We start from the raw sequence: 26,989 nt of genomic DNA, 5'->3' as shown, positions 1-26,989 counted from the left end.
TTAAAATTCTTTCATATTGCCTGGATCATCTTTATTGAATGCTTTACATCCTCATAATACAAAACATTATTATTTTTTTCTATCAAATTTCTTCTCTTTGTATTTCTGCCAGCAGTACTCTAATTATACTGACCCGTATTCAATAGCACCTTAGAAACTGTGGAATTTCAAGTTAAAAAAGAGGAAAAAAAAAACATCGATTGTCAAAAACAGGAAAATATTAAGAATGTGTATAAAATCTTCTGAAATGCACACAAAAAAGCTACTAAAAGTGAAAATTTCATTATTCTGTATCAGGTGATACACCCTTGTTAACGTACCTTTTACAATCAAGTACTTAGATGATGTGTTCTACTGCCAACTACAAAAAAATGAAAATCATGGCACTAATGTTTGTGCAGTCACTCTTCATAGTTAAAAGGCAGTTTACTAGAACAAGGCTTACTGGCATCTAAGAAAAACTGTTAACCAGTTGTTCACAAAAGATATGCCAAGTACAACTAGTACAAAACATCAAAGATTCCACCCTGTACAGAATCTATAAATAGATTATAAAAAACAAACTAATAAAAATCACATATTGCCACAGAAAGATCCTTGTACAAAGAACCCAATGTTAACAAAACTAACAATAAAATGTCTTCACAGTATAAACTGAATGCTAATTTTGAAACTAAAAAACACAAATTCACACCCTCTAATATTTTTCAATATAAACCTTTTAAAGCACTTCCAGTGTCAGTTTAGCTGGTTAGCTGTACCCATCATTTGAATGGACGTGAGGCACAACCTCTTCCACTTCAATTCCAATATCTCTTTAGATTTTGCCTTGAGAAAACAAGACTCAGGATGTTCCCCTTAATAAGAATAGCTCACATGCATCATTTCTCTCCTTATCATTTTATCTCCACAAGGTTAGAAGTGTGAAGATTCTTGGGGCAAGAGGGAAGCAATGCTACTGTAAACTGAACAGCCACTTGATTTGTTTTGAACTTCAAGCAGAAAGTATAGCTAGCTTCTTTTTTCAAATGGAGGATCTCCCTGTTTCTTTCCATTCTGTACTAAATGAAAAGCCTTCCATCACAGCAAAAAAAAAATTGTATCTCACAGTTGTGTTCATAATAATAGAGCGTTTAGCCATCACCCCCTGCACAAAAAACATTACTGATCTGTTATGTTCCTATTATTTTTTCACTGCTATTAATTATTAATTTCTCCTAATTTGAATAAATCTTAATAAAATTTCATTGTGAAATCAGAAGCAATATACTCAAGATGCAAATCAGGGGTTACGTATTATAATAATGCTTATCAAAAACAAGACTAAATGCAAGTTAATTCGCAAAAACATGCAGAAAAATACATAAATATGCATGAAAACATTGTGAATACAACACTGAAACATAATTCACAGCTTAACAAGAGATAAAAATTTAGCACAGTCTTGTCTCCAGCTCAAAAAATGAGCTCAATGATCTCTGCAGCGTTCAGCCCATTGATCACAACTTCCGTAATACATAAAGAATGCCAAGATTATCAACAGTCACGTAGACTTCAAAATTAGGAGACACGTGTATTGATTTGAGGTTTGTTCCATTCGTGTAGAAGGTTTGCAAGGATTCTCCAGTAGTTACATCCCACCACTATAAAATATAACCACACAGTTTAAGCGAGCAAGTATGTCTTTTCAAGGCAGAATATTCACTTTCAATTTTTTCATAAATAGAAATTCAGAACTTTGTTATCTTAAATAAGAAAATAAATGCAGTAGGACATAGAGCATTTTCATGTTCATTATGAATGCAGCTGCAGCTGAAATTGAGTGGATATTAAGGCAAACAGAAATGACTGGAATCTTTAATATTAAAGATGTTAAAGAGCTTTGTCAATAAAGATCTCAAGTTCCCAACTCTATCTTGAACTCCATGAACAAGAGCATATATGGAGTTCAAAAACAAACTCCATCTTAGAAATAAATATTCAAAGAGCTTTCAAATTGGAGAAGAAATGTGAAAACTGCCAGACAAACACAACGATGGAGCAATCTTAAGTAGAAAATATCAGTCTTGTGTATTTTAAGTGGTTTGGGTTTTCCTGGAATTATCAGCATTTTGTGTTTTCATTAGGTATGTTAGACTTTTTTATTACTTCAAGGCTTACCTTAAGATAGCCTCCAGATGACACAAGCATTTTACTGTCAGGAGAAAACGAGAGGTCTGTTACCCAACCACCATGTGTTGGTTCTCCTTCATCCACAGTAACTGAGGAGCAGAAGTGAAGTAATTCACCTGTTAAAACGTCCCAAATCTGAGAGAAAGAAAACATTACGTGTGTAAGTAAATGTAAGGAAAGCTGAAATATATTTTTCTATATTAGAGGGAAAAAAGCCTTTTAAAATAATCATTCAATTGGAAGTGACAGAATAACCTGAAAAAAGCACTCCCCTCCTAGGACTGTATTATATAGAAAGGATTTAATCACTCATGGAATTTACAGTAGAATGATCAGCAAATTCTGTGAATCATAGTTCCACAGCATTCATAAACCTACGGAACCCAGGAAAATAAATCTATCAGTATGGTTACAAATTACTGTCACCATGTATTAATGTGGCAAGGTATCTTGGCAGTCTTCAACTGATATTCACTACGATGCTAATTAAATAGACATGCAGAACACAAGCTATGAGAACTCCTTCGCATGTGAACTGACTATCAACTGAATTATAAAATAAACAACAAGGTTAAAGCAGTACCCTTATATCTCCTTTGTCATCTCCAGTGGCCAGTAATTCGTTATTAGGAGAGAAAGCAGAGCACCGCACACAGGCTTCATGACCTTTCAACTCATGAAGAGCAGATGAACTTTCAAAGCTCCATATCTACATGAAAAACACAGGAGAGTGAAAACAAGCTCAAAAACAATTATAACTTTATCTCTTCTTTCTAAAAAAAACATAAGCATTCAAAAGTACAAATTACTTCTTATATAAATTTGCTTAAAGGCTTCTTTCCTTATGCATGGACTACACTGTACGTACCCTGCTTTCACTTTCTGAATCACACAAGAATGCACTTGTTACAACTTACGGAATCAGGTGTATTTTTTCCTTGGAATATACTCTTTAAAGCAACTCATTCATTTATAAAGAACTTCACAAAATTGTCCCTAGGATTCATAGGTCAATTTAGAACAATATTTTAATAAAGCTAATGGTGCAGGCCCAGAATGTTTAGAAGTTTAGAGCCTTTTAGAGCCTTGCTTCTAAACAAAAATATTACCAACAACATGGATAATACTTTCATGTAAAGTTTCAGAATTTTTTCTTAACTTCGGTTTCCCAATTAGAACATTAGGCTATAATAAATCAATAGAGAGAACTAGACAAAACATTCTTTACAGACTTGTGCAGTGTGTGTTTTATTCATATAGAGGTCACCAGGACAGCCTGAAGTTATACCCAGATCAATTCTGAATGTACGTAAAAGCATTAGAAATGTGTTCACAGATATAGGAATTTTAATACTAGAAACAAAAAAGGATTAGTTAAATAATCACTAGTTATCTCATAATGAAAAATACAGCAAAAATATCAGGCCAAACAAGTTATCACAATTATTTTTGTACATAAAGTAACCAACCTTTGCAGTTTTGTCAGCAGAAGTAGATGAAAACCTACTACCATCAGGTGAGACAGCACAAGAAAGAACAGCACCTCTATGGCAAGCAAAATCTTTTTCTGTTATTCCAGTGGTGATATTCCAAACCTATGGAACAGAGTTAGCTTGTTTTTCCAGTATAATACTGTTTTAAAAAAAAAGTTTTAAAACCTGCATCTGACTGATCAATAAAGGAAATAAAACTCATCTGCGTGGTACTAATATGGCAAACACTTTGCCAAAATACAACATAAATAAATAAATATCACTAGAAATATAAAATGTTAATTTTTGTCTTAAGACAGCATAAATTTCCAGATCAGTTGAACCAGGTGAGTGTCCATACAACATACAGAGCTTACCAAATAGCTTTTCTTATTATAGAAAGTAAGATGTATTTTATATGATACACAGCCTTTTATTTACCTTAACTGTTCCATCGAATGACCAGGAAAGAAGTTTTGAATTTTCCAGAAATGCAAAGTCTTTGATTGCTTCCTTATGCCCTCTTAGAAACACACACTCGTTCAACTGCCAATTCCAGACCTAATTATAAAGATGGAATATATATATATACACACACACACACACACATACACATATATATATAAATGAGAAACATAACTTTAAAAGAATTAATTAACTGCTTAATTTTAAACCTGTAGGAATGATAAAAAGGCTTGATGGAGGTGGCAACTTATTAGAAAATATAATAGTTCAACCTCAGAGATAGTTTACTTTAAAGCATTAACCACTGCAAAATGTGAAAGCAAACTGTTTTCCTGTAATATACACAGAATCTGATTTTTTCTAAGTGAATTTGGTACTAAAACACTTGGCAGCCAAAGAAGTCAATAATGCCCTGGAGTGCATTAACAGCAGTAGCCAGTCAAGGGAAGCAATTGTTACACACTGCTTTGCACTGGTGCAGCCTCACCTTAAGCACTGTGTAAAGGTTAGCAAATAAAACTAACTGAAAGCATCCAAAGAAGGGCAACACAGATGGTGAAGGGTCTATAGGGTAAGATATATGAGGAACAACTGAAGTCATTTGGTTTGTTCAACCTAGAGAAAAGGAGCCTACAGTTCCTCACAAGGGGAGCGGAGGGAAAGCACTTGTCTCTGCTTTCTGGCGACAGCGACAGGCCCAAGGGAACAGCATGGAGCTGTGTCAGGGGAGGGTCAGGTTGGGGATTAGGAAAACGTTCTTCACCAGAGGGTGGTTGGGCACTGGCACAAGTTCCCCAGAGCAGTGGGCACAGTCCCAAACTGTTCAAGGAGCAATGGACAATGCTCTCAGACAGGAGGTTTGAATTTTGGCTGGTCTTGTGTGGAGCCCAGAGCTGGATTCAATGATTCTTGTGGTTCCATCCAACTCAGGATATTCTATAATTCTATTAAAGTTGGCATAACTCACATTATAAATTTTTATGCTTATATGTAAGTAGATATATATTATATTTATAGTTTAATTTATATTTTTAAGCATATTTTTAACGAAGTGTCATTTCAGTTGGTGTTTTCATAGCAAAATGGCACTATTTTAATTGAACTCTTCACTGAAAATTGAATAAATGTCATTTCATCTTACAGAATCTATTAAACGTCAATATAATTTAAATGACAGTGATTTAATTGGTTTTCAAACAGGTTTTCTGCATCAAAGAAAGAACAGTAACGAGGCATTCAGATGACAACTGTGACCGCCCACTAGGGGGAGCAGAGGACCTAGGAAAAAAACTGACAAGCTGACCAGCACCCACGTGAGTTTTCAAGGTTTTACTTCAAATCAGCTCAAGTTTGGTCATATTAACTGAATGACTTCAAAGCATGAATTCTAGTTTAGGAATCCTTTGTCTGCATGCCTGCACATGCTGTGCAGTGAAACCTGAAGTACCATACTAAAGTAAAAAAGACCACGACATTTACTTCAAAGTGCATTCCCTGATGAGCTAAAATGCTACACACACCATAATGCTTCTCTATAGCCAATCAATCTTGCCAAGAAGGAGAGCTTATTAATTTGAGACTACGTTAGTACAACCATTCAACTTCTTGCAAGTATCTGTGTTCAGCATTTTATTGGAGTCAGTAGACACAGCAGCCCACTCAGAGACAAGTCTTTCAATTCTATTCCCTTAAACAATACTGACAAGTCCAAGGCCAGTGCTGAATTGCATCCCAAACTTTCATGATCAGGACTGTTATCTTCTAAGAAAATTAGTATTTCTTTTCATCCATCTGAAAGCAGTTAGTTCTATCATGCACAGCATTAGAACTGCCTAATATTCACCATCCTTGGGATATAAATAAAGGCTACAGTCTCTACAGCCCCTATCTGCCTCTATCTGGTGCTCTAACCTGCTGCACCCTATTTGAGGTCATCCAGAGAAAAAAAACAGTAACTTTTTATTTACAGTTTCATTGCAACAAATATTACTTGACGTTGCAACACTTGCAAATTAGATAAGCAGGAAAGCATAAATCAAAGCAATAAAAAATCAATTCAAAATGCATGGAACAAAGATGGTTCCACATGCAGGATATATAGTGGTCATTGACTGAGCTTACATTAGGTATAATAGGAAAGATGTTTTTAACTTATTTTTCCAAAAAGGTACAATATAATCTTTTAAAATATCCTCCAAACCTGTATGACTGCATCATGAGCACTTGAAATCAGAGTCTGACAATCAGTGGTAAATCGACAATGCTGCACAGATGTCTTGTAGGCCTCCTGGGATGTCAGAATTTTCCCATCCAACAACTGCAGTACCTTTACAATGAAAAATGCAATAACAGTATTTATTTTACATATTTTAGGGAAAGGAAGTTCAAATTCTCAACACAAATTCTCTTTAAATATGAAGAGACTGCAAATACATCATTCTCAGCCAATGGACTGAGTATTGTGTTCAGTTTGGGGCTCCCTGGTAAAAAAAAAAAAAAAAAAAAAACAGGGATCTCCTGGAAGGAGTGCGGCGGAGGGCCACGAAGATGATAAAGGGCCTGGAGAATATTCCCTGTGAGGAAATGTTGGGTGACCTGGGTCTGTTCAGCCTCGAGAAAAGAAGACTCAGAGGGGATCTGATCAACGTCTATAAATATCTAAGGTGTGGGAGGCAAGGGGATGAGACCAGACAATTCTCAGTGTTGCGGGGTGACAGGACAAGGGGAAATAGCCAGAAACATGGAGCATAGGAAGTTCTGCACCAATGTGCCTAAGAACTTCTTCACAGTAATGGTGACAGAGCACTGGAACAGGCTGCCCAGGGAGGCTGTGGAGTCCCCTTCTCTGGAGGCATTCAACACTCGCCTAGACACCAACCTGTGCAACCTGTTCTACGGGAGCCTGCACTGCAGGAGGGTTGGACTCAATGATCTCTAGAGGTCCCTTCCAGGCCCTACAATTCTGTGATTCTGTGATGGTGACAACAAAAAAATCAGTCCTTGGTAAATGAAATGCAATGCTGCATTGTTAGTACTACCTTTAAATGACCATCATTTCAGTGTCACTAAAACAAAAATTTTTAAGTACTATACTAAAGAATATTATTGTAGAGAGTCATTAAAATGACACTTCTTTAAAAAGAAAATTGTTTTCCTATTATTTTCAAGATCAAGTTTAGGGTTTAATACCTTGATTTCTCCATTCTCCTGCCCAAATGCTGCAAATTTAAGATCTTCACTTAAGCAACAGCAGCAAATAAGGGATTCCTGAGGTTCTGTCTGCATGATAATGCTGTCTGTATTTCCATTAATGAGCTGCAAGATAGGAAATAAATTAATAAAATATTTTAAAATTTAAACTGAAATAAAACACAATAAAGAGCTAAGAACAGCAAGAGAAGAGTTTGTCAGTTTCTAAACTTTTGTTTATCTAGACCAGATACTTTCACAAATGAGTTACTTTGAATGTCTGCATAACTATCACTGTAGAACACGGTCTGAACGGGACAAGTTTGCAGCCAGAAACACATCTCAGTCTCAGAAGGCTTTTAAAAGTTTGCATGATCACAGAAAACAGTAGGTCAATATGTTATTCTTGAATTTCAAAAGCCATATAGCGAGTTCTGAGCTCAAATCTACTTGCCAGTCAGAAACCCATGCCAAATGGAGTGTAAGCATGACTTAAAGCTTAACAGCAGGTACAGTGCACCAACCTCAACCCAGTGTTGTCCTTACACCAATTCTGATGAGATCTTTAGAATACAATGATTTACAAGAAATCTGTAAGTTAAAAATACCTACCAGTGTGATGCGTTTAAAATGATTGTATAGCACATCAAAAGGTGACTAGGAATGCATTGCTGGAAACTACAGATCACTAAGGGTAAAACATCACAGTCACAAGAGAAACTACCTTTAGAGATGTGATAGCAGATATAGTGCTGAATTACAGGACATGTGCTTAGCTACAATTTGACTTTAAAATCAATTTCTCTTCATGAGCAAAGATGAAAAATCTATTCTGTTACTAGGCAAAGTTCCTAGACTTAAAACTTTACAATATATTAAGAATCATCTGCTACGGATTTAACTGTTGAAAGTCATGAACAGGCAGTTATTTCACTGCTTTGTTTCCTATTGAGATTTACAGATAAATTCAAATATACTAATACATTGAGAAATACAGCTTACTTGAATATGCTTCTGATTGTAAATTGCTAAAATCATGACTTCACCATTGTGAAATACAACATCCAGTTCACTTTTTAGCACAGCATCAGAAGACTTGCACACCTTGTTTGTTTCCCAAATCTGTTGAAGAACGGAGAGTTCCATTAGTTTTAAAGGACAAGATAAAAAACTTGCTGACTACCTTTAAACCAAAGTCTTATAAAACCTGCAGTAACACTGACTTTAAAACAGTGAAAATTATCCTTCTGCAATTTTTATTTACTAGGCAAAGAAAGTTGTGCAATTGCTATAGCAATTCCAACTGATGAAACAAATAATTCTTTTTTCAGGCTGCCAGGCAGACATCTAAGTATTTGTTATCAGAACCATGAAGTCCACACTTCTCTGTTTCAAAGAAGAGTGTTAAAATTCTATTACAGTAAAAGCCAAGTATAGATTTCTATACTTAAATTCTTGAAATTTTGAAAGCAATTGAAGTTTTTTTAGCTTGGAGAGAAGGAAATGTTACGTTCATACATTGTAGGTCTATTTTCACAGTTTTTAATGAGGCATTATAACTATACGAATCTGTCCCAAATATCCTAGATATCCAAATATCTAACAGTGAAAGGTATATCAACACTAGCTTACAAAAGGACCATCAAAACGCTTCCCAGTTTTTAATTTAGATAAAATCTAAAAATTACCACTACTCTTGAACTACCACTGGATCTAAAAATTATTTATCTATACAGTAAATAAAGAAAATAGGCAGCTCATTCTACTGTATATAGAAATAACTTTATATGTTTACATAATACAAAGCTCACTACTTACTATAACCATAATGCTAAATACTTTGTGGTATATATGAATATATAATTTTATAAGAACAATTTTAACAAAGAATTTAGTTTTATAGGCACACAGTATCAGCTTTAAAAAAAAAAAAAAAGAAAGTAATCTTACCCGTATTGTCTGGTCCTCAGAAGATGTGAGAAATAAAGATCCATCTGAGGAAAATGTCACGCAGTGAACCCAGCTCATGTGTCCCCTGCAATCTGCTACTTTTGATAAGGATTTAATATTCCATAACTGCAGCAGAAACATGAAAGAACTCAAATGAATTTAGATTGTATGTCAAGCAAAACTGAAAAGAAGTATACTTAAGTACTATCTTTACTAGCATTTTCTCAGTTCTCACTCTAAAACTGTCATGTAAAAAGAACTGTACCTGTTGATGACAATTTGATGGTCAGTGACATGGAACAGAAGCCTCTTTGACAACGATAACTTTAAAAGATGTGAGAGGAATTACAAAAAAAAACCTCGCTCATTAGGAAAATACAAACTGAGCTGACCAAGTAGTTGCAAAAAAAAAAAAAAGAAAACAAAGAAAAAAACAGAAAACCCAAATACTTGCACATGCTTAGTTAGCCATGATAGTCCCAAAGTTATTTCAGCTGTTGCATTCCTCACAAACTGCCACATACTGCAGCAGCATACAGGAGAAGATATTTTGTTTCCCTGTTTTGAGCTAAGTGATGGGAAGGTATATAATCCAAAGACTGACAATAATCACATCATCACATGATAACTTCAAATAAATACAGTGGCCTAGTGGTGTTATACAAAACAGAGTTCTGCTTTCTAAGAAGGATGTCTAACCTGAAAACACTATTTCCCAATTCCTATTTTACATCTTCTTTTACCTCTCCCTACACAAAACCATGACAAATGCAACACTTTCAATTACTCCTTCCTGGTATACTGTAGCAATAAAGAAATCACTTACCTCAACAGAACAATGAGACAAAGCAACTGCTACTAACTCATCCCCAGCACAGAAGTCACAATATTGGATTGTACTGTGATGACTTATGATGACTTGTGTTACCAGATTACACGTTGTAACATCAAAAAGCTGTGAAGGCAATTACAATATTTAGCACACAGCTGGAATGACTTCACCACAGACACAGTTTATATACTCAATAATACACATTTTTTAATTTAGAAGGTATTTCTCTCATTCATCATGCTTATCATCTGCCTATTTTTTACTAAACACACACTTAAAACAGGCACTTTCTGTCTGAAACATCTGGGTAGCTTATAATTTAATAATTATTCATAAATTCTACTCAGATAGCAACATAACTTCACCTCTAGAGAATTATTAACATGAGATACTTACCAAAAGCTTATTTTTGGCTACCACCAAAATTGTATCACTACTTCTGGACCAGGAGCAACATTTTACTAAAACCTCCACATCATCTTGCTGCTCATCTGCATTCCTGAAGAATTCTTTTATCTCAATAGTTTTCAGTTCATTTGCTGAACGCACATCCCAAAGCTTCAAGAAAAAATAAAGGAAATTCATGAAACCTCTCTTTACAGAAAACAACAGGGGAAAACCACTTCCCAATCTCTTTTAGGGAAGAAAGTGATGAAAACAACAAACAAGCAAGCATAGATGGCTGTCTTAACTTCTACTTAACAACAGAATAAAGAAAAAAATAACATCTGCTCTGCAACTCTGTTAAATAAAGTCCACTCACAACAAGAAATCTGGTACATTGGATACAAGTAGTTTGCACCTATTTCGTTGAGGCACGTGCCAGAGAGCTACTGAATATTTGTGTTTCCTCTCCCACAATTTTTCTTCTGAATGACAACAGATACTACAGCCTCACTTTCCTGATATAGCAGCTCCATAAAAAGGTATTAGTGTTTTAAGAATTGCAGTACTGAAGTAGCATAGTTCTGTTGCAGCCAAAGGCAATAAAAAACAATGCTTGTGTTCTAAGCAAAAACATAACTACCTCAGTACACAAATCACTTTTATTGCTTACGGCTATTGCTGATTCCATTTCAGATGATAGACCTTTTAACTATTCTAGAAGCTTTTTTTGCTGTTGTTTTCATTATTATTTTTGTTTAAACAAATTTAAAACACCCCTCCATGTCAGTTCTCTTAACTATATACTTTTTTTTTTTTTTTTTTTAATGGTGAAAAGGACTCAAAATGAGACTCAGTAGGACTTATTTAAAACTGTAGCCACTCAGTTCTCCTTCTGGAGCTGAACTGAGCTTTTCCAAGTCTTGCATTAAAAGTGGGAACAATACTCAACTGTTTCAGGGTTTAATTCATGAAAGCCGACTACACAAATACAAAATTATCTCACTCATGTTTCGTATTTCATACCCTCAAAAATCATTAAAACAGGCAGTTGATATAAAAAATGTGTACCTTCACTGTTCCATCTGTTGAGCAGCTAGCAATATAGTCATCATTTGGTGAAAATCTACAGTGACTGACAGCGTTTACATGACCAAACATCGTATTCCTACAATACTTATCCTTCAGATTCCAAAGCTGCATGAGAAATAAATATATAAATACCATTACATCCATGAATTATTCACAGATTGTTCAGGTTCTTCACAAAACCATGGCGACAACCAAATTCTCACAAATGTTTCTTAGTTTTACCCATATGCTTACAGACTTGAAGCTGTGTCTGAGGTTCCCCCACAATTTACTTCCATATGCTAGCTTGCATGAAAACCATTCTTGTAACTATTATACAACGCTTTCTGTACAATGAATACAAGAACCACAAATAGCACACAGTTACCAAAGGTTTCTACAGACTGAGGATTAAACTTCATCTAGCCTCTTTCCTTCCTTTCAACCTCTACTTTCTAGGCCTACAGTGCATACTGCCTTTCTGTTACCAGATTTTTCAATTGACTGCTCAGGGAGAACTCAAAGCAGGAACCTGTACAGTGTTCTCAAAAAAAAAATCAGGCCTTTCTGATTTTTATTTTACTGTTCTATTCTATTACCGGATATACTGTGAATTTGCTGTGAAATTACACCCTTACCCACAGCTAGATCTTCCTTTATTCTTCTATTTCCTCCCCTTTCCTCAGATATTTCAGTTACATGGCTTCTGCTCTGAGGCACATACTGCCTCATAATCTGAATACAACCAGATGGCTAACCTGACAAATCTTTTGTTTTGATTACTGTTATTTTGTTGGCTTCCACTTTCATTTCTTTATTATGCCCAATAAATTTAATAAGAAAATACATCTGCTCCACTTACGTTAATCATTCATGTTATCATTTGGCATCCAGTTTTGTATTGTTTGTGGCTGTTGTTTGTTTTGTTTGTTTGCTTATTTTCCTGCTTCACTGGTTTTTAATCACGTATTCCACTCCCAGGCTCTCCCACCCCCAATCCATCCCCTAGAAGTCTTTACCTTTGTGCCTAGCCAAATTGGTTACTTTTCATTGTAAGTATAAACATTCCTTCTGTTCTGCCCTGGCAATATTCTTCATCTGTTTCTGTCTCTCTTTTACCAGGCTTATTATAAACCTCAATTTACAGGGTTTGAAGCATATTTCTACAACAATAACTACTCTGTTTTGATTATTCCCATACTGCTTATCACAGTCTTTTCAACTTACTTTGATGAAAGTGTCATCTGAGCAGGTGGCTAAAAGATACTGACTCCTGCTGTTATTGAACTGGCAGCAATTGACCTGCTCTGTGTGTTCTTCATATACGTACAAACACTTGCCTGTTCTTGAATTCCAGATCTAGATAGAGTTGAAGGATAAAAATCAGTTTTAAATAAATTCAATGTACTTAATAAAAAAATGAAATCTGTAAACCATTTAGGAATACAAATAAAGCCCTAAAAATGCTCTTAATAGCATATCAAAAATGCTTGGAAGAGAAAGGGAAAACATATATCTATTTTATATCTATTAACACACAGCTATAACTTCAGATTGTTTCTACTAAAGTAGAGCAGAGATGCAGATACATATATATTTCAAAACAAGAACTGGAACATGGTATTTACAGTCAAAGGTTCTTATAACAAGGTGTCTGCAACCAAATAAAACCAACTTACTCTCGTCAAAATTCAGTTTCAGGCTACTATTAATTAAACAAAATTTCACAGCTAGTTTTGAACAATTTAAATATCAAGTGGATGAGGGGGATCATAGTTTAGATTAAAATCTGAGAAAGATTAGAATATCATCAGATTTTGTTGCAGTTCTGAAGAATTAAAAACAACAAATTTCTCTCAGAAAATGCTATATAAAAAAAAACATTTATGCATATATTAATTTTATGTTACAAACAAGACTGGACTCATGCATTGTGATCTACATAAAAAGAATCATCTGATAATACAAATAAAATAAGTTGTATGCATGATGTTAACATAAGATGCTAAATGTAACAAGTAGGAGATATTTTGCTTTTAAAGTAATGAATTATCCACATAAGGTTTAAGACAGTTAATAAGAACCCTTAGTCTTAAGAATCTGCTCTCCCTGAGTTGGTTAAAATTGAAATCTGAATTATGATGCAGCAAATCAAACACACAAAAAGTCCACTCTCCGTTTCTTTACCTTCACTTTTTTATCAGCTGAACAAGTAGCTACGTATTTATCATCTGCAGAAAAAGTGCAGCAAAGTATTTCATCATCATGAGCACTTATCTCCAGCAATCTCTCTCCACTTTCTGCTTTAAACACCTGAAGAAATATAGTGAGGAATGAAATCTTCTAGCTGGCATACAATTTCAAAACATCCTACACAAATAAAGGATTGCTTTCTCTCAAAGAGCTCCCTTAGCTAAGCTCTTCAGAAAACTGCTTGCATTTTGAAAGCATTTATAATTTGAAGGAAAGTAATATGAGAACACTTAATTTGAACTTCAAATCTATAAAGGTGATAGAAATTATTATGGAAAGAAATACTGAAAACTAATTTAAAAAATCTGTATGCATTGCATGTTTCATTAATGACTTTGTATAACCTTTAAGCCTAAGCCTACCACATGAAACTTTTGTACTCCTTGAGGCTAAATACATGTACTTTCTTATTCTACTTTACTTCAACACGCAATAACTTATTAACAATAACTGCACTGTTATTACAAGTACAAATTCCAGGTTGATATATACGATATTCTTCTGTTGAAAGGAAGAATTTTAGCAGCAATTGATCATTAAATAAACAATCTTCAGCTGTTCTAACAAATCACAATTTTCTCTTTGCAGCAACATTCAAGATGCTACAGCTGTGAAATTCCTATTTCTCCTACCTTTTTTCATCAAACAATGACATAGTTGGTATTTGTTCAAATAAAAGCAGCAAAGCAAAAGGAAACCTACATCTACTGTAAGTTCTGCAGAATATCTGCTCTTAATCTAGCAATCATTTTTTCTGATTCCACTAAAACGGGAGAGTTAGTCTTAAAATCTGAAAACATTAGTTTTATTTTGATGTCACTGTTAGGAAAAACATGACTACATTCGAAGTTAAACAATGAAAAATGATTGTTAATTTTCCTATTATTTCTTCTAGTTTAGGTTCTGGAAAAAAAGAAAAAAAAAATCTCTTTTTGTGATAGAAAGTCAAGAGAAAAACAAGAAATCAGCAGTCCCGGTAATGAAGCCATGAAGTACAGAAGCCCAGCACAGTAACTTCAGCACAGCATAAAACTAGCATATCCACCAAGCATCTCCTTAAGTGGGTGGATGCCATGACCATAACAGTGTAGAAGCCAGCAAATAAAAGAAAGTAACAAACACCACCACATTAAATAGCCAAATGAACAGCAACTAAGGACCATTAATACTTTTACTTTAGTACTGAACATAGCAAGCATCCAAAACAATACCAAAAGCTTGCAAAAAAGTTGTTCTTTACCCTTACCTTTGGCTGTCTGGAATATGGATACTTTACCAGGTTAGGAGCTGGCTGATTGCTAGTTTTCTTGAGAGCTGTCTGGCTTCCCTCCAGGCAGACTGCTGGCAAATTTTTATTAGTCACTTTCCTCTCTGTCTCCCCATATTCACTTTGTACCTTTTTCCAGCCTACGACTTCCACGGCTCATTTTTCTGCCCAGATTTCTTTACTTTGCATGAGAAAATTTAGCAACTTGCACCAAACATCCATTAAAACCCTATGGAAAATGTAAACCACTGACTAACATATCTCACTAACTAACACGTCTCATTGTTTTTCAGTACTGTAGATGGGAAATACAATTTCTGCAAACAAATGTGAAACATGCTGGGATGCACTACTTAAGCCTTAAGCTTTTCGTATCATTAAAAGGTATCTCATATTCATTTACATGGTATCATAGTATAGTTATTGAACTACAAAACAATACTTACTAGCCTAAACGTGTTTATGTAACACCCTTTCAATCTCTTGTGGCCATTATACTCTAGATCTCTAATATCTTCACAGCAAAAGGAAAGCAATAGCACCACTAACAAACGTTATCAAAACAGTACACAGCATTACACTTCACTCATGCATAGGTAGCTATTTTTACCTGAAGTGTTTTATCAGCTCCGCATGATGCTATTCTTTGTCTATCCCTAGAAAAGCAGGCATGGTAAACTGCATCTCTGTGCGGACGAACAACCAGACGAGAAAGGTTTTTCAAGGATTTTTTATTTCTGCAGGAGAAGATAGCTCAATTTGAGAGGAGTATGGTTTCTATGATTTCCTAGCATTTTTTATCATTCAAAATTCTCTTTAAAAAGATAATAGTTGTTCATCTACCTTGTGCAGCAGGCTTTCAGCCTGCACGCAAAATAAGGGAAACCAATTCCTATATTCACTTAGAATTTATGTTGCCCTCCAACAGCTAAGAGCTTAGAGACCAAGAATGCTACTATGTGCATAAGAAACCAACATGCTACCTCATGTGCACAGCCATTGCACAGCAAAACAATCTTCCTAATAACGTCTTAATGAGCTGGTATCTGTCAAGTCCAAATAGACCTCCTTCTGAAGCTGTGATCTGCTATGTGCTCTCTTTCAAGTTTGCATTACACACATAACATCTGCCCTACAATTCTCACCTTTCTAAAAAATGATATAGAGAAGTTTCAAAATACCATATTTTCACCTTTGTGTAGATACTTAAAATGAATGTTCATTGAGAAGTAAATATATTTCTTCATTTCTATGAAATTATTACTAATTTGTAGCTTTACATGTCCAGTTTTTCTTTCATTAGTTCCTGAAAATTATTTCACTTTCTTTTCCCATGAAAAACACAGCACTTCTTATATTACCCATTACTGTGTTCAGTTGTATATGTGACAATTTTATTAAATCAAGGGATAAACATATCAGCAAATGGATTACTGCTACTTACATCCATTCCAAGTAAAACGTTCCCATTTCTCTTTGAGCCCGCAGCTTGGCTTGTTGATACACCTCTGATGTCTCTGGTTGGCAAAGACCCAGCTGGGTAATGTCAGGAAAAGGCTGTCGTCCAAGAAGGTGCCCATTCAAAGACAAAAATTCCTGAAAATTCTCACGTATGATGCTATCCTATGTACAGAGTAGATAATGTTTGGTAAGTAGTGAAGTGGATATGATTTCTAAGTGCCCTCTGTTTTTTAATTTTCTATACAGGCAGTATTCTTACAGAAGCATTTAGTCCTCCTTAGTTCTATTAGCAAGTACATATCATAGACTGAACTATTTTGCTATTTTATTCAGAAAAAGTGTATTATCCTTACTTTTCAAATAAGGATATTGGAAGCAATGATTTACTCAGTGAGCAGTGATTTACTCAATGAGCAGTCAGTGTTAAATATCAGTAAGACTATTCCAAGAGGCTAACAAGATTCTAAACCTCCCAAGAAAGGGAGTACCATCTGCACCCACCATTAATTATCACAGAACCACAGATTCTCACCACTGAGTTCCATAATTAATGCTGGGATCTATACTGAAGTTAACTAAAACTATAGTTTTTGAATTCTTCATTTTTCCCTTCACTCCAAGGTGAACTTAAACTTAGGACTACCCTAACATTTCATTTTTATACTTCCTATGGATCCCAAACACATGCATAAATAAAACGCACTAAAAGATGAAAAACATATTTGGAACTGACTGATCATTTACCTTTTACATACCTTTTGATCCAGGACTGAACTATACTCTACATATTCATGAATTAGATGTGCAGGCCCTACCAATTCTGTTTTAGCTTTAATCCAATCTAGAGAAAACATAAGATCACGGAGTTCCTACAGGAAATACAAAAAAGTTCAGAGCATGAATTCCACAACTGAATCTACTTAAGGGAAAAATAAAAAAGCATAAATATATCTTAATACAATTCACTCCAGTTCACTCATCAATCTACTTGAGTACTCTAAACAAATCAATTTAATTTTATCATACAACACAGTAAGCCTGGATTTCCAAAAAAGCTTAGGAAGACTTTTTACCACGTCTTCCTCAAGAGAAAAAGAAAAACAAAAGGCATTATATGAAATCTTCTTACAAACTGATTGAAAATACAAGAGACATAGAGTAGAAATGAAGTTGTTTTCATAACAGTGATTATCAGTAGAGCCCCGAAAGGACTTTATGTTCAGTGTTTGCCTATCTGCCCAAAGGCCTGGGAAAAGACAACTCTGAGAGGGAAAAAATGGCCTGGAGGGGAAGGGCAGTGGGTCAAGAAGAGAAACAGATGAACCCAGTCAGAACTCACCTTCTGCATGTTGGCACCAGCCATGTGATATGCTAGAAAATTATACCAGTACATGCAGTCTTCTTGAGATAGCACAGGCACATGAAGCTTGTAATACCTCTTGTACTGATTTACTATGTTTTTATGTAGTTCCTGCAATGAGAACCAAAACACACCTCCAGTTAATACTACAAAAAGGTGTGGACTGATTTTAATATTAAACATTTGTTATTATTATTCCTCCATGTAAGATGTCAACAAATTAAATATGAAAAACTTATCTTAAGAAACTGTAATTTAAATTATGTTGAAGACATTCTACAGAAACTCCCTGGATATTAAAGATAGAAAAGCAAGTTGCTAATCTTCCTTTTTAGACTGAGAAAAGCTATCAGGTCACTCTTTACATTAAACACGCATAGCCAGTAACAAAAATGAACCTTTACATACACAGATACAAAGCAAACAATTGGCCTCTTCTGCCTATCTATCTTTTTTTGCCCTCTCTTTCAGAAACAGATCTAGATGACCCTTAAAGGGTCAACCCAAATCATTCTATGATTCTAATAGTTCCTTAGCCCCATATGGAATTATAATTAAATCACTTCTCATTTTCAAGTTAAAAATGTTTTTAGCCAGCATTAAATTTAACTGCATTGTGGGCCTATTATATAAAGCTACTTTGGATACTTTTTTAAATAGGAATGTTTTCTGAAGAAAGCCCAGCTTTGTAGAATAAGGTTAGATGTAAGCAAATAAGCCAGAACTCTACCTGAAGCTGGTTGCGATTCTGTTCTGTAAGAAAGTCAAGTTGAAGATCATGCAAATAATAATGAAATGAATTCCCATTACGATCACAGAACAATAATGATTTGTTAACAAATTCCTGCAGTATATCTTCAACTTCTTCAGTTTCCATATCCCAAAGAATACAGAGCACCTAAAAAAGCAGAAAAGTTCATCAGAACTAAGGAAAAAACAAAACTGTAGGAATGCCATAAAAGACTAACAATTAACTGAAAAAGAAAACATGGTAGAAACGTTCCCATTTGCAAAAGATATCTATGCTCTGTGAGTAACTCAGTAAGTTCAATATCAAGCTATGCAAATATATAGATAGACAGATAATAGATACATACGAGATAAATAATACAAGATACCCCTTTATTTGTCTATTTTTACTGACTCCTGGTGATCATATATTTTTCATTAAAAAAATTCCCTAACAGTTTTTAAGCCTTCAGATAGTTCAGTTACAACCTAATGTAAGAGCTACTCATGGAACATACATTAAATTAACATTATGAAGATGTTAATCCAGTTACAATTTTTTAGCTTTGTTACTGGCAGTAAGAGGTATGATATAATAACGGACCCAAACCACCAATTATTATTAAGTTGCATATAATATTAGTTATATATCATAATTTCAAATTTTACTACTTCTTTAAAGTTATTGTTTATGTATCACTAAAAATCATAGAATACCCAGAGTTGGAGGGAACCTACAAGAACCACTGAGTCTAATTTATAAAAAATATTGTAATAATAATAAACAAAATAAGCTATGAGATTTCTGAGTTGCTGTTATTACCTTAGTAGGCACTTTAACATCTTTAGGGAGGATGGAGAGGTCTTTATAGTAATCTTTTAAATCATTACTCAGTTGCTCTACACTTATGGACATTGCTTCATCAAGGGCTTCATAGTCGTAAGATGAAGATTTTCTTATTCTTTTAAATTGCTTATTCTGCAACTGTTTCAGATAGTATTCCCAGCGACTAGGGAAATCTCGTAGTAATGCACCTATCAAGGATATCACAAGAGGAGAACCTGAAGGAAGAAAGTAAATTAATCTTACAGAGTCTGAAGGAACACAATTCAATAATTTAGTCTAGTGGTTGAATGAATAAATCAGGAAATTTTCTTAATTAAATTCTTGAGGTGCCCCAATTTTCCTATCAGTATCAGACTGTGTAAAAAGTCAGTCTCCTCCCAGACTATAAGCTCCCTTCATGTACCAGAAAGCCACAATGAGATCAACCCAGAGCCTTCTCTTCTCCAGGCTGAACAAGCCCAGCTCTCAAAACCTCCCCTCCTAAGGGAGGTTCTCCAACCCTCTGATCATCAAATGTTCCCTCCTCTTTCTGTAAGTCAAAATCCAGAAGAAAAAAATATACTGAGTGGTTTAAAAAGTGGCAAGTATCATACCTTTGCATTCCCTTATAATGCAGTTAGCTTGTTCTGGCAGTTCGGATATTTTCATATTCACAAACAGGGCTAAAACTTCCAGTCCTTTCTCATGCGTTAGTCCACTTTCCACATGAATCTCATATTTATTGCCTGTACATGGGGGAAAAATAAAAAGAATTTTTAAAATGCTATGGAACTTGAGAGAATTTTCTGAGAAAAATCTGGAGCAGGGGATCCAGCTCAGAGACTACTTCCTATGTAGAGATAATCAGTTTCAACACAGCAGCATCAGACAAGCTAATTTACTGAAGAGTGCAATGATTCTCAATATAGACATATACACAGGACAACATACAACATGTATTTCATGGAAAAGCATAGTTTTACAGAGTAGAATGCTAAAACTTTGTCATTTGTGCATAACTTGACAGACATGGATTCTATCTAATTCTTTTAAAAGCTCACAAAACCACTTTGCATACATGTACATCCATGATTTGTAATGCAGATGGGATCATTCCTTACCAGACACAGCATCTGTCACACTCCTGTCCCTGCTGGTGATAAGAACCTGGCAATGATTATCAAATGCTTTTAACACCCAGGAATCCCAAATATCATCCAGGACCAAAAGAGACCTAGTACAAGAAAAGATACTTCATATTTCAGATATCATATTAGCAATAAGATATAGTATTTCACCTTAATAATGAAAGAACATTTTCAGAATTAATTAAGTAGTACAATTTCAATTTTCTTCCACTAATACAAGAAACATTTTAAGAGGACATTAAACTCTGTGTCAGAAAGCTGAATGCAAGTTTCTCCAAGAATAAACTAGTGAAGTTTGGTTCATACTTGAACTGCATTAACCTAATGCAACACATTCAATTTGTTCTTACAGCATTCTGACATCTCTAACTGGGCGGGATGCAGCACAGGCTGTAGCTTCTTCCAAGCTTGTGTAAGTAATCTGGCGAGTTTGCAAGAGAAAAAAGTATATTTCCCTTCAATCATTCTGTATATCTCTTTTCTCCACTGGAGGCACCTACTTGGATTTCTCGTCTTTATCAGTCAATTTCCCATGGGCCTGGCAATATTTTTTAAATCTTTTCTATGCAAGGAAGACTTTTTTCTCTTACAAAAATGCCAGTACTCTTCTAGCCTACACTGTCTGTAAAGAACATAACACTGGAGTATTATTCCTGAGATATCTCACTCGTGTTTAGTTTAGTACAGATTTTCCCAGGGCCTAATGAAATCTCCAAAAATAACAAAAGCTACTGTTCAAACATGAAAAAAAGCTGTGCAGTGACCAAGACTTCGTTTGATCAAACAATTCAACTTGAAAGCAACTGCCTTCTTGGCCATAATTGATCATACCTTGAAAACTTGCTTTCACCTTGGCAACTCCAAAGCAAACACTTTAAAAATACATTAACTGCTCTCCAGTGATGCACAGCCTTCCGCTGCTGTATCATCCTTTTAAATGTATTTAAAACATTTTAAGTACACAGTAAGAATACTAGAAGTTAGAGTAATGCTTATTTCCAACTATTTGTTCTCAACTTTCAGTTTTCAATGACTAATAATTTTTCATGTGAAGGTAACTCCTGCACAGCTGGTTATCGTATATATACATATGTATATATATGTATATGTGTGTGTGTGTGTGTGTGTGTGTAATATATATATTTTTAGCAAAAATATAATAATCTGACAAATATATCCAGAACAAGCCTACAATGCATCCCTTATGTTACTCCATTAAAAACATCTACTTAAGGAAAAAATTTTACTCATATATTACATACCTGATTTAACCATCCATTTACCTTTCAGCCTTTTTACACTTCTCTGAATCTATTTTCTCTTTTCCCATAAGGAAGCAATTTAGAAAATATTAACAGTAGTCCCTATGTAAGCACCAAAATTCTTGAAGTACTGCTAGCTTTAACTTGACTATCACTTCTAAATTATCTACATTAAAAGAGAAAAAGGGAAAGCAAAAAGTGAAAGTTAGGATGTTCACTTCTGATCTTTTTTTTAATTAAGAAACAGAAATACAGTAAAAACGGTAATAACAGATGTTTTAGATTATTAGACTGTAGAGTAAAAGAATAGCATAGCATTTTACCAACATCACCTCGGGTATTTGCGCAGCATCAGCAAACGAAGACGGTCTTTGGCCTCCTCGATGTTAAGTGGTGGTCTCTGTGAAAGAGTAGAGTCATGCTCTAATCTACTACAAAGATTCTGTAGTTTTATGAGGAGCCCTGCTTTGTCCTGTTTTCCCACAGAGATCCAGTGAACTCCTCCTGGAAAATAACCTGACAGGAACAGCAATGTTAATCACGCTTTACGTTTAAAATTAGAAGTATTTATAGCAGCTTAGAATAGCAATCAATCATACAGTTTCAATTCAAATATAAACTGTAAAGTCTATTGCAAACCAACCTTAAAACTCTACCACAGGAAGACAATTCTACAAGCTTACTGCCTTCTATTTTAAAAGGAACAGCCCCTGTAAGGCAAGTTCCCAAAGCTCACATTGCTGTCCCTCCTTTCTACTTGTTTTCCTTGACAAGCCCTTTCCTTCTCTGACTCAGCATTCACTTTTTCACTTCACTGGAGTTCAGGGCTTGGGATACAAAATTATCACAAAACATTTAGCAAGAAGGCATTTAGAAGTGCCATCTGCAGCAGCCATATTCTCTAAACCTCAGACATGCTTTCTAATATCTCAGCCTCACTTTCTGCTCCAAACATCCTATACAGAAAAACATCAGTAAATGATTTAATTTATGATCTACTGTGAGCTAAAATGAGAGAATGAGAGTAGTATAACCACACCACAAATGTCTGACATTACTAAAACCTACACTATAATCTGAGCAAGATTTTTTAAATTCATATAGCATAGGTAAAAGTCTGAAGAACTGACAAGCAACACCCAAAAAAGAATAAAGACTAAAAACAATTATTTTATATTTTGTTCTGCTAAAAATAACAAATTCAAGTTACCTAAGGATGCATCTACTCTCATAAATCAAAGCAGGTTCCAAGGTAAAAAGCTGTTAAGAATCTTTTTCTGTAAATTAGTAAAATACGCAGTGGTCCCAGAGCACTAAACAGTTCTGAAAACTGTAACTTGCAAGCAATATTTCAAAAGCACCGAAGGAATTTATCATGCTAAACACAAAATTAATTTCAAGATGACATAAGATCCATATACATTCAATGCATAGATATTTTTAGTAATTTTTATTAGAACATTGATGTTTTTATAAAAGTACCTTCCAAGAGCTGGTGATCCCTTAAAGCTTCTGCTGTTAAAACGGTCTTTCCACAACCTGCCATTCCATAAACTGTCACCCAGCCTGGATCACTTCCTAAGCTGCACAGTTTCTGTTTAATAGCATCTACCAGCTTTGGCCGAGTGACAAACACAACTGGTCTCTGTGGTACACCTCCTTCGCACAGAGTTGTCTTAACTGAAGTTAAAAACAAGAAACACGAAAAGAAGAAGTGATTTCTAAACATTACACCTCTTCAAAACAAAACAAACAATTCACCCCCAAGAATCCTTCCCCCAGCTCGTTTCCCACACAAATGCTCTAAGGACTACTGGACTAACCATGCCATAATCAGTAGGTAACAGCTTCCCATCTACAGCAGCACCCCAGTTGGTAACTACATTTTCTGCAAGCTGGACCTAGTTACATCAATCCCAAGAACTATTACTACTCCCAACCACTGAGCCACTTTCTCAGCCAGAGGTTACTGCCCCAAGGATACAGCAGAGAAGGAAGCACGCGGAGTAAAGCTTCTACTTTGTGGTTAACAACACAGCATTGCTGTCCAAGCCAGGCTTCTCTTTACTTAAGCTAAAACAGGTGGACTTGCAATAGGGCACCTGAAGCATAACAAGATAGTAAATGTGCACCTGCTCTCTCCATTGCAGGTCACACAGTAGACAGCTGTGCGTTGTGCCATTTTTTTGGAAGTGTTATTCAGGTGTTCTAAATACCATGTCTCTATGAGGTTGCACCTCGAGTACTGCATTCAGTTTTGGGCCCCTCACTACATGAAAGACATGGAGGCCCTGCAGCATGTCCAGAGAAGGGCAGTGACACTGTGAAGGGTTGGGAGCACAAGTCTTATGGGAAATGGCTGAGGGAACTGGGATTGTTTGGTCTGGAGAGGAGGAGGCTTAGAGGAGACCTTACTGCTCTCTACAACAACCTGAAAGGACATTGTAGTGAGGTGGTAGTCAGCCTCTTCTCTCTCAGGTAACAGTGATAGGACAAGAGGAAATGGCCTCAAGCTGTGCACAGGAGGTTCATGTTGGATATTAGGAAAAAATTTCTTCTCTGAAAGAGTGTTGCTGCAGTGACACACGCTGCCCAAGGAGGTGGTAGAACTGCCGTCCCTGGAGATGTTCAAGAGCCATGTGGATGTGACACTAATTGACATGATTAGGGGGCAGGCAGGGAAACAGGTGACAGCTAGACCAGATGATCTTAGTGGTCTTTTCCAACCTTAATGATTCTATGATTCTCATACTAGACAGTGCCAAAAAATATACTGTAAGATTCAGCTGTCATTTAGTCATATGCAGTAGGACAGTTCATCCCACTAAAAACTACTGATTTATTTCATATAAATCAAAGAAGACAACTTCCGTAAAGTTTAAGATCTTACTGAAAGGTAAGCAAGAGATCTGGTGGAGAAATAAGCATGCAATTAGGTAGATTAACATTTGGCATGCATTGCTGAGAGTTGTAGACTACTCTAAATGAGAAGTGTCTGAATTTTGAAGGCTGAAGCCTTTTATGTAAAATGTACTTTCTTTATTATATACTAGAGCTAGTCCAAAAGTAACACCTCCTATTTTATCATGTTGGCTTACGCCATCAGAGGCAGATATTGGGAAGGCTCAATCTCTACTGCCATACCACCACTATTCCATTACATTTTGTAGCTGTACAACAGATGGCAGCAGAGGGGCAGTCTGACAAAGCGGCATCTGACACAGAATTGCGTATCAAACAAAGGTGTGGAATTGAACATCTCCACATTGGAAAAAAATGCACCCATTGACATTCACTGACACTTGTTGAGTGTTGACTGAGACGAAACAGTGGATGTGAGTACAGTAAAGCAGTGTGTGGTGTGTTTCAGTAGCAGTGACAGTGTGTCACTTCCTCTGGTGCAGTTTGTTATAAGTACAGCATTTCAGGCTCTCACCCATCACCGGTGAAAATGCATAGCTAATGGTGGTGACTGTGCTGTAAGACAGTGTTCTGTAGATGAGTGCTTGCTCAATCAGATAGTATTATAGAGCTCTTCAAATCTGTTGTATTTTCCATGGAAATAAAGAGAAGGCATTATTTTTAAGAGCAACCTAAATAAACTTAAGCCTTTCTTTCATTTACAAAAAAAAAAAAAAAAGTAGCAATTTAGAGAAAACCAGCAGTTTCAGATTTCCAGTCGTTTAAAATGCACATTACCAAGCAATGAACATTTTCAAGATGACCTATGAAAGCCATAACCATCTTCTCCTATCATATGAAATACAGAACTACCGACTATTGTGCTACCAAAACAAGTAAATAAGCTCTTTGTTTACTTCCTTTTTGGTGGAACAAGTACTACAGCTAGTCACTTAGCAATGAATAAAAACACAGCTTCTCTTTCCCTTCAGAAACTGAGATTGCTGCAGTTGCACTAACCATATGAAGTCATCTCATCCATAGTGTTCTTTCCATTCCCAGAGAAGAAGACAGGGATGCCATCCTGAAGAAGTGCAGCAAGATCTCGGTACCCTTCATGAAGCAGTGCGTTATAAAAAGATCTATACGCATTATTGTCTTTCTTAAGAAGAGTATCTATTAGCATAGCTGCTCGCTCCTTCTGTGTATTCTAGAACAAACATTAAAATAGGTATTACACAAAGCTAAGAGAAACTATCTAATCAGCTTTATAAAACACCTAATCTATTGCTCTGCAAGTTATTTATCTCGTTTATTGCTACGGATATAGACTTCAGTTTGAGCAAAACCTCAGCTCAACCTTATGAACTGCAATAATAACCACATCTTAAGCGCTTGGTTAAGCATTTGCAATGTAGTAATGATTGACAGCAATAATTTTTAGAAAGGACCATAAAACACATGAGCAACCTGGAAAGATTAAAAAAAAAAAAAAATCAAAAAAGAAACCAGATGATTCTACCTGTTGTTTCACTTTCTCCTCCTCCTGCAATGTCAGGACTTGGTCAGAAACCATACAATCCATAATGTAAGAGGTTTTGATGTCTTTCTCCAGTGCCTGACGATGCCTAATTAAACACGTTCTACTCTTCGCATCCATATTTCTTTAGGGTGAGGGAAAAAGAGAGTCAAGCTGGAACCAAAACAAAACTTATATGTACAAAGAAAGCTGTTTTAAAGAATCTTATGCTTTCTAATTTAGATTCAGTTGAGCAGCTGTAAATAGAGCTAATCTTTAGGCAAGTTGATGTTATAAATTGTAGGAATCTAAAAGAACTCATTGTGCTTCACTTCTGTCCTGGTGAAAAGACGTTCTCCCTGCATCTCATAAAAGCAAGCAACAACAATAAAACGGTCTGAAGGTGGTGAAAGCCACTCTTCCCCCAAACCTTTCCAGTTATAACAACGCTCCCTTCTCGCCGCGGGGGAAACGAAACAGAAAGCGCAGCGCCCACAGCCGCCACCGCCCCGCGCCTACAGTTCGACCCGCAGCCCTTCCCGCCCCGCGCGCCCCCTCAGCGCCGTTACCTGCCGAGGAGGAGCCGTTCTCCGGCTCTCAGCTCTCGCCCCCCTCCGAGGAGAAGCAGCAACCACACGCACACACCACACCCGGCACTCCTCCCGCCGGCACTTCCTCCTTCCGGGCCCGGGGGTGGGGAAAATCAACCCGACCCTGAGCCGCCCCAC

The 26,989-nt window shown here is 35.8% G+C and overlaps 1 protein-coding gene across 3 annotated transcripts; it reads right to left on the bottom strand.

Moving 5' to 3' along the window:
• APAF1 (apoptotic peptidase activating factor 1) lies at nt 1–26,989 on the bottom strand. 3 transcript variants are annotated; one of them, XM_010709407.4, is made up of 27 exons: nt 26,831–26,989; nt 26,265–26,435; nt 25,763–25,952; nt 23,324–23,521; nt 22,174–22,357; nt 20,553–20,665; nt 20,046–20,177; nt 19,429–19,667; nt 18,607–18,774; nt 17,856–17,987; nt 17,272–17,385; nt 16,500–16,678; nt 15,666–15,792; nt 13,723–13,848; nt 12,763–12,894; nt 11,536–11,661; nt 10,477–10,638; nt 10,075–10,203; nt 9,249–9,374; nt 8,301–8,420; nt 7,299–7,424; nt 6,310–6,435; nt 4,086–4,205; nt 3,642–3,767; nt 2,756–2,881; nt 2,161–2,307; nt 1–1,643 (listed from the first exon to the last, which is right to left on the bottom strand). In XM_010709407.4, the coding sequence occupies exons 2-27, from the start codon at nt 26,400–26,402 to the stop codon at nt 1,500–1,502; spliced, it is 3,750 nt and encodes a 1,249-aa protein (XP_010707709.2). In that variant the 5' UTR covers nt 26,403–26,435; nt 26,831–26,989; the 3' UTR covers nt 1–1,499. The 3 variants fall into 3 exon arrangements, with proteins under 3 accessions (XP_010707709.2, XP_003202214.2, XP_085079704.1); XM_003202166.5 differs by having other exon boundaries at nt 26,265–26,406; nt 26,831–26,982; XM_085223578.1 differs by lacking the exon at nt 4,086–4,205.

This window comes from Meleagris gallopavo, chromosome 1, assembly GCF_905368555.1.
Source record: "Meleagris gallopavo chromosome 1, MGAL_WU_HG_1.1, whole genome shotgun sequence".
Taxonomy (NCBI): Eukaryota; Metazoa; Chordata; class Aves; order Galliformes; family Phasianidae; genus Meleagris; species Meleagris gallopavo.
This window is presented reverse-complemented; position numbering and strand designations above follow the sequence as displayed.

What these genes read in the sequence shown, in the direction of transcription:
- APAF1 (XM_010709407.4), bottom strand. Translation starts at nt 26,402, where the DNA reads ATGGATGCGAAGAGTAGAACGTGTTTAATTAGGCATCGTCAGGCACTG. An exon ending in ATGCTGCGCAAATACCCGAG is followed by an intron (nt 20,666 to 22,173) that starts GTGATGTTGGTA and finishes TTCTTGTACTAG; the next exon opens with GTCTCTTTTGGTCCTGGATG. An exon ending in CTGAGGACCAGACAATACGG is followed by an intron (nt 8,421 to 9,248) that starts GTAAGATTACTT and finishes GTTCTTCAACAG; the next exon opens with ATTTGGGAAACAAACAAGGT.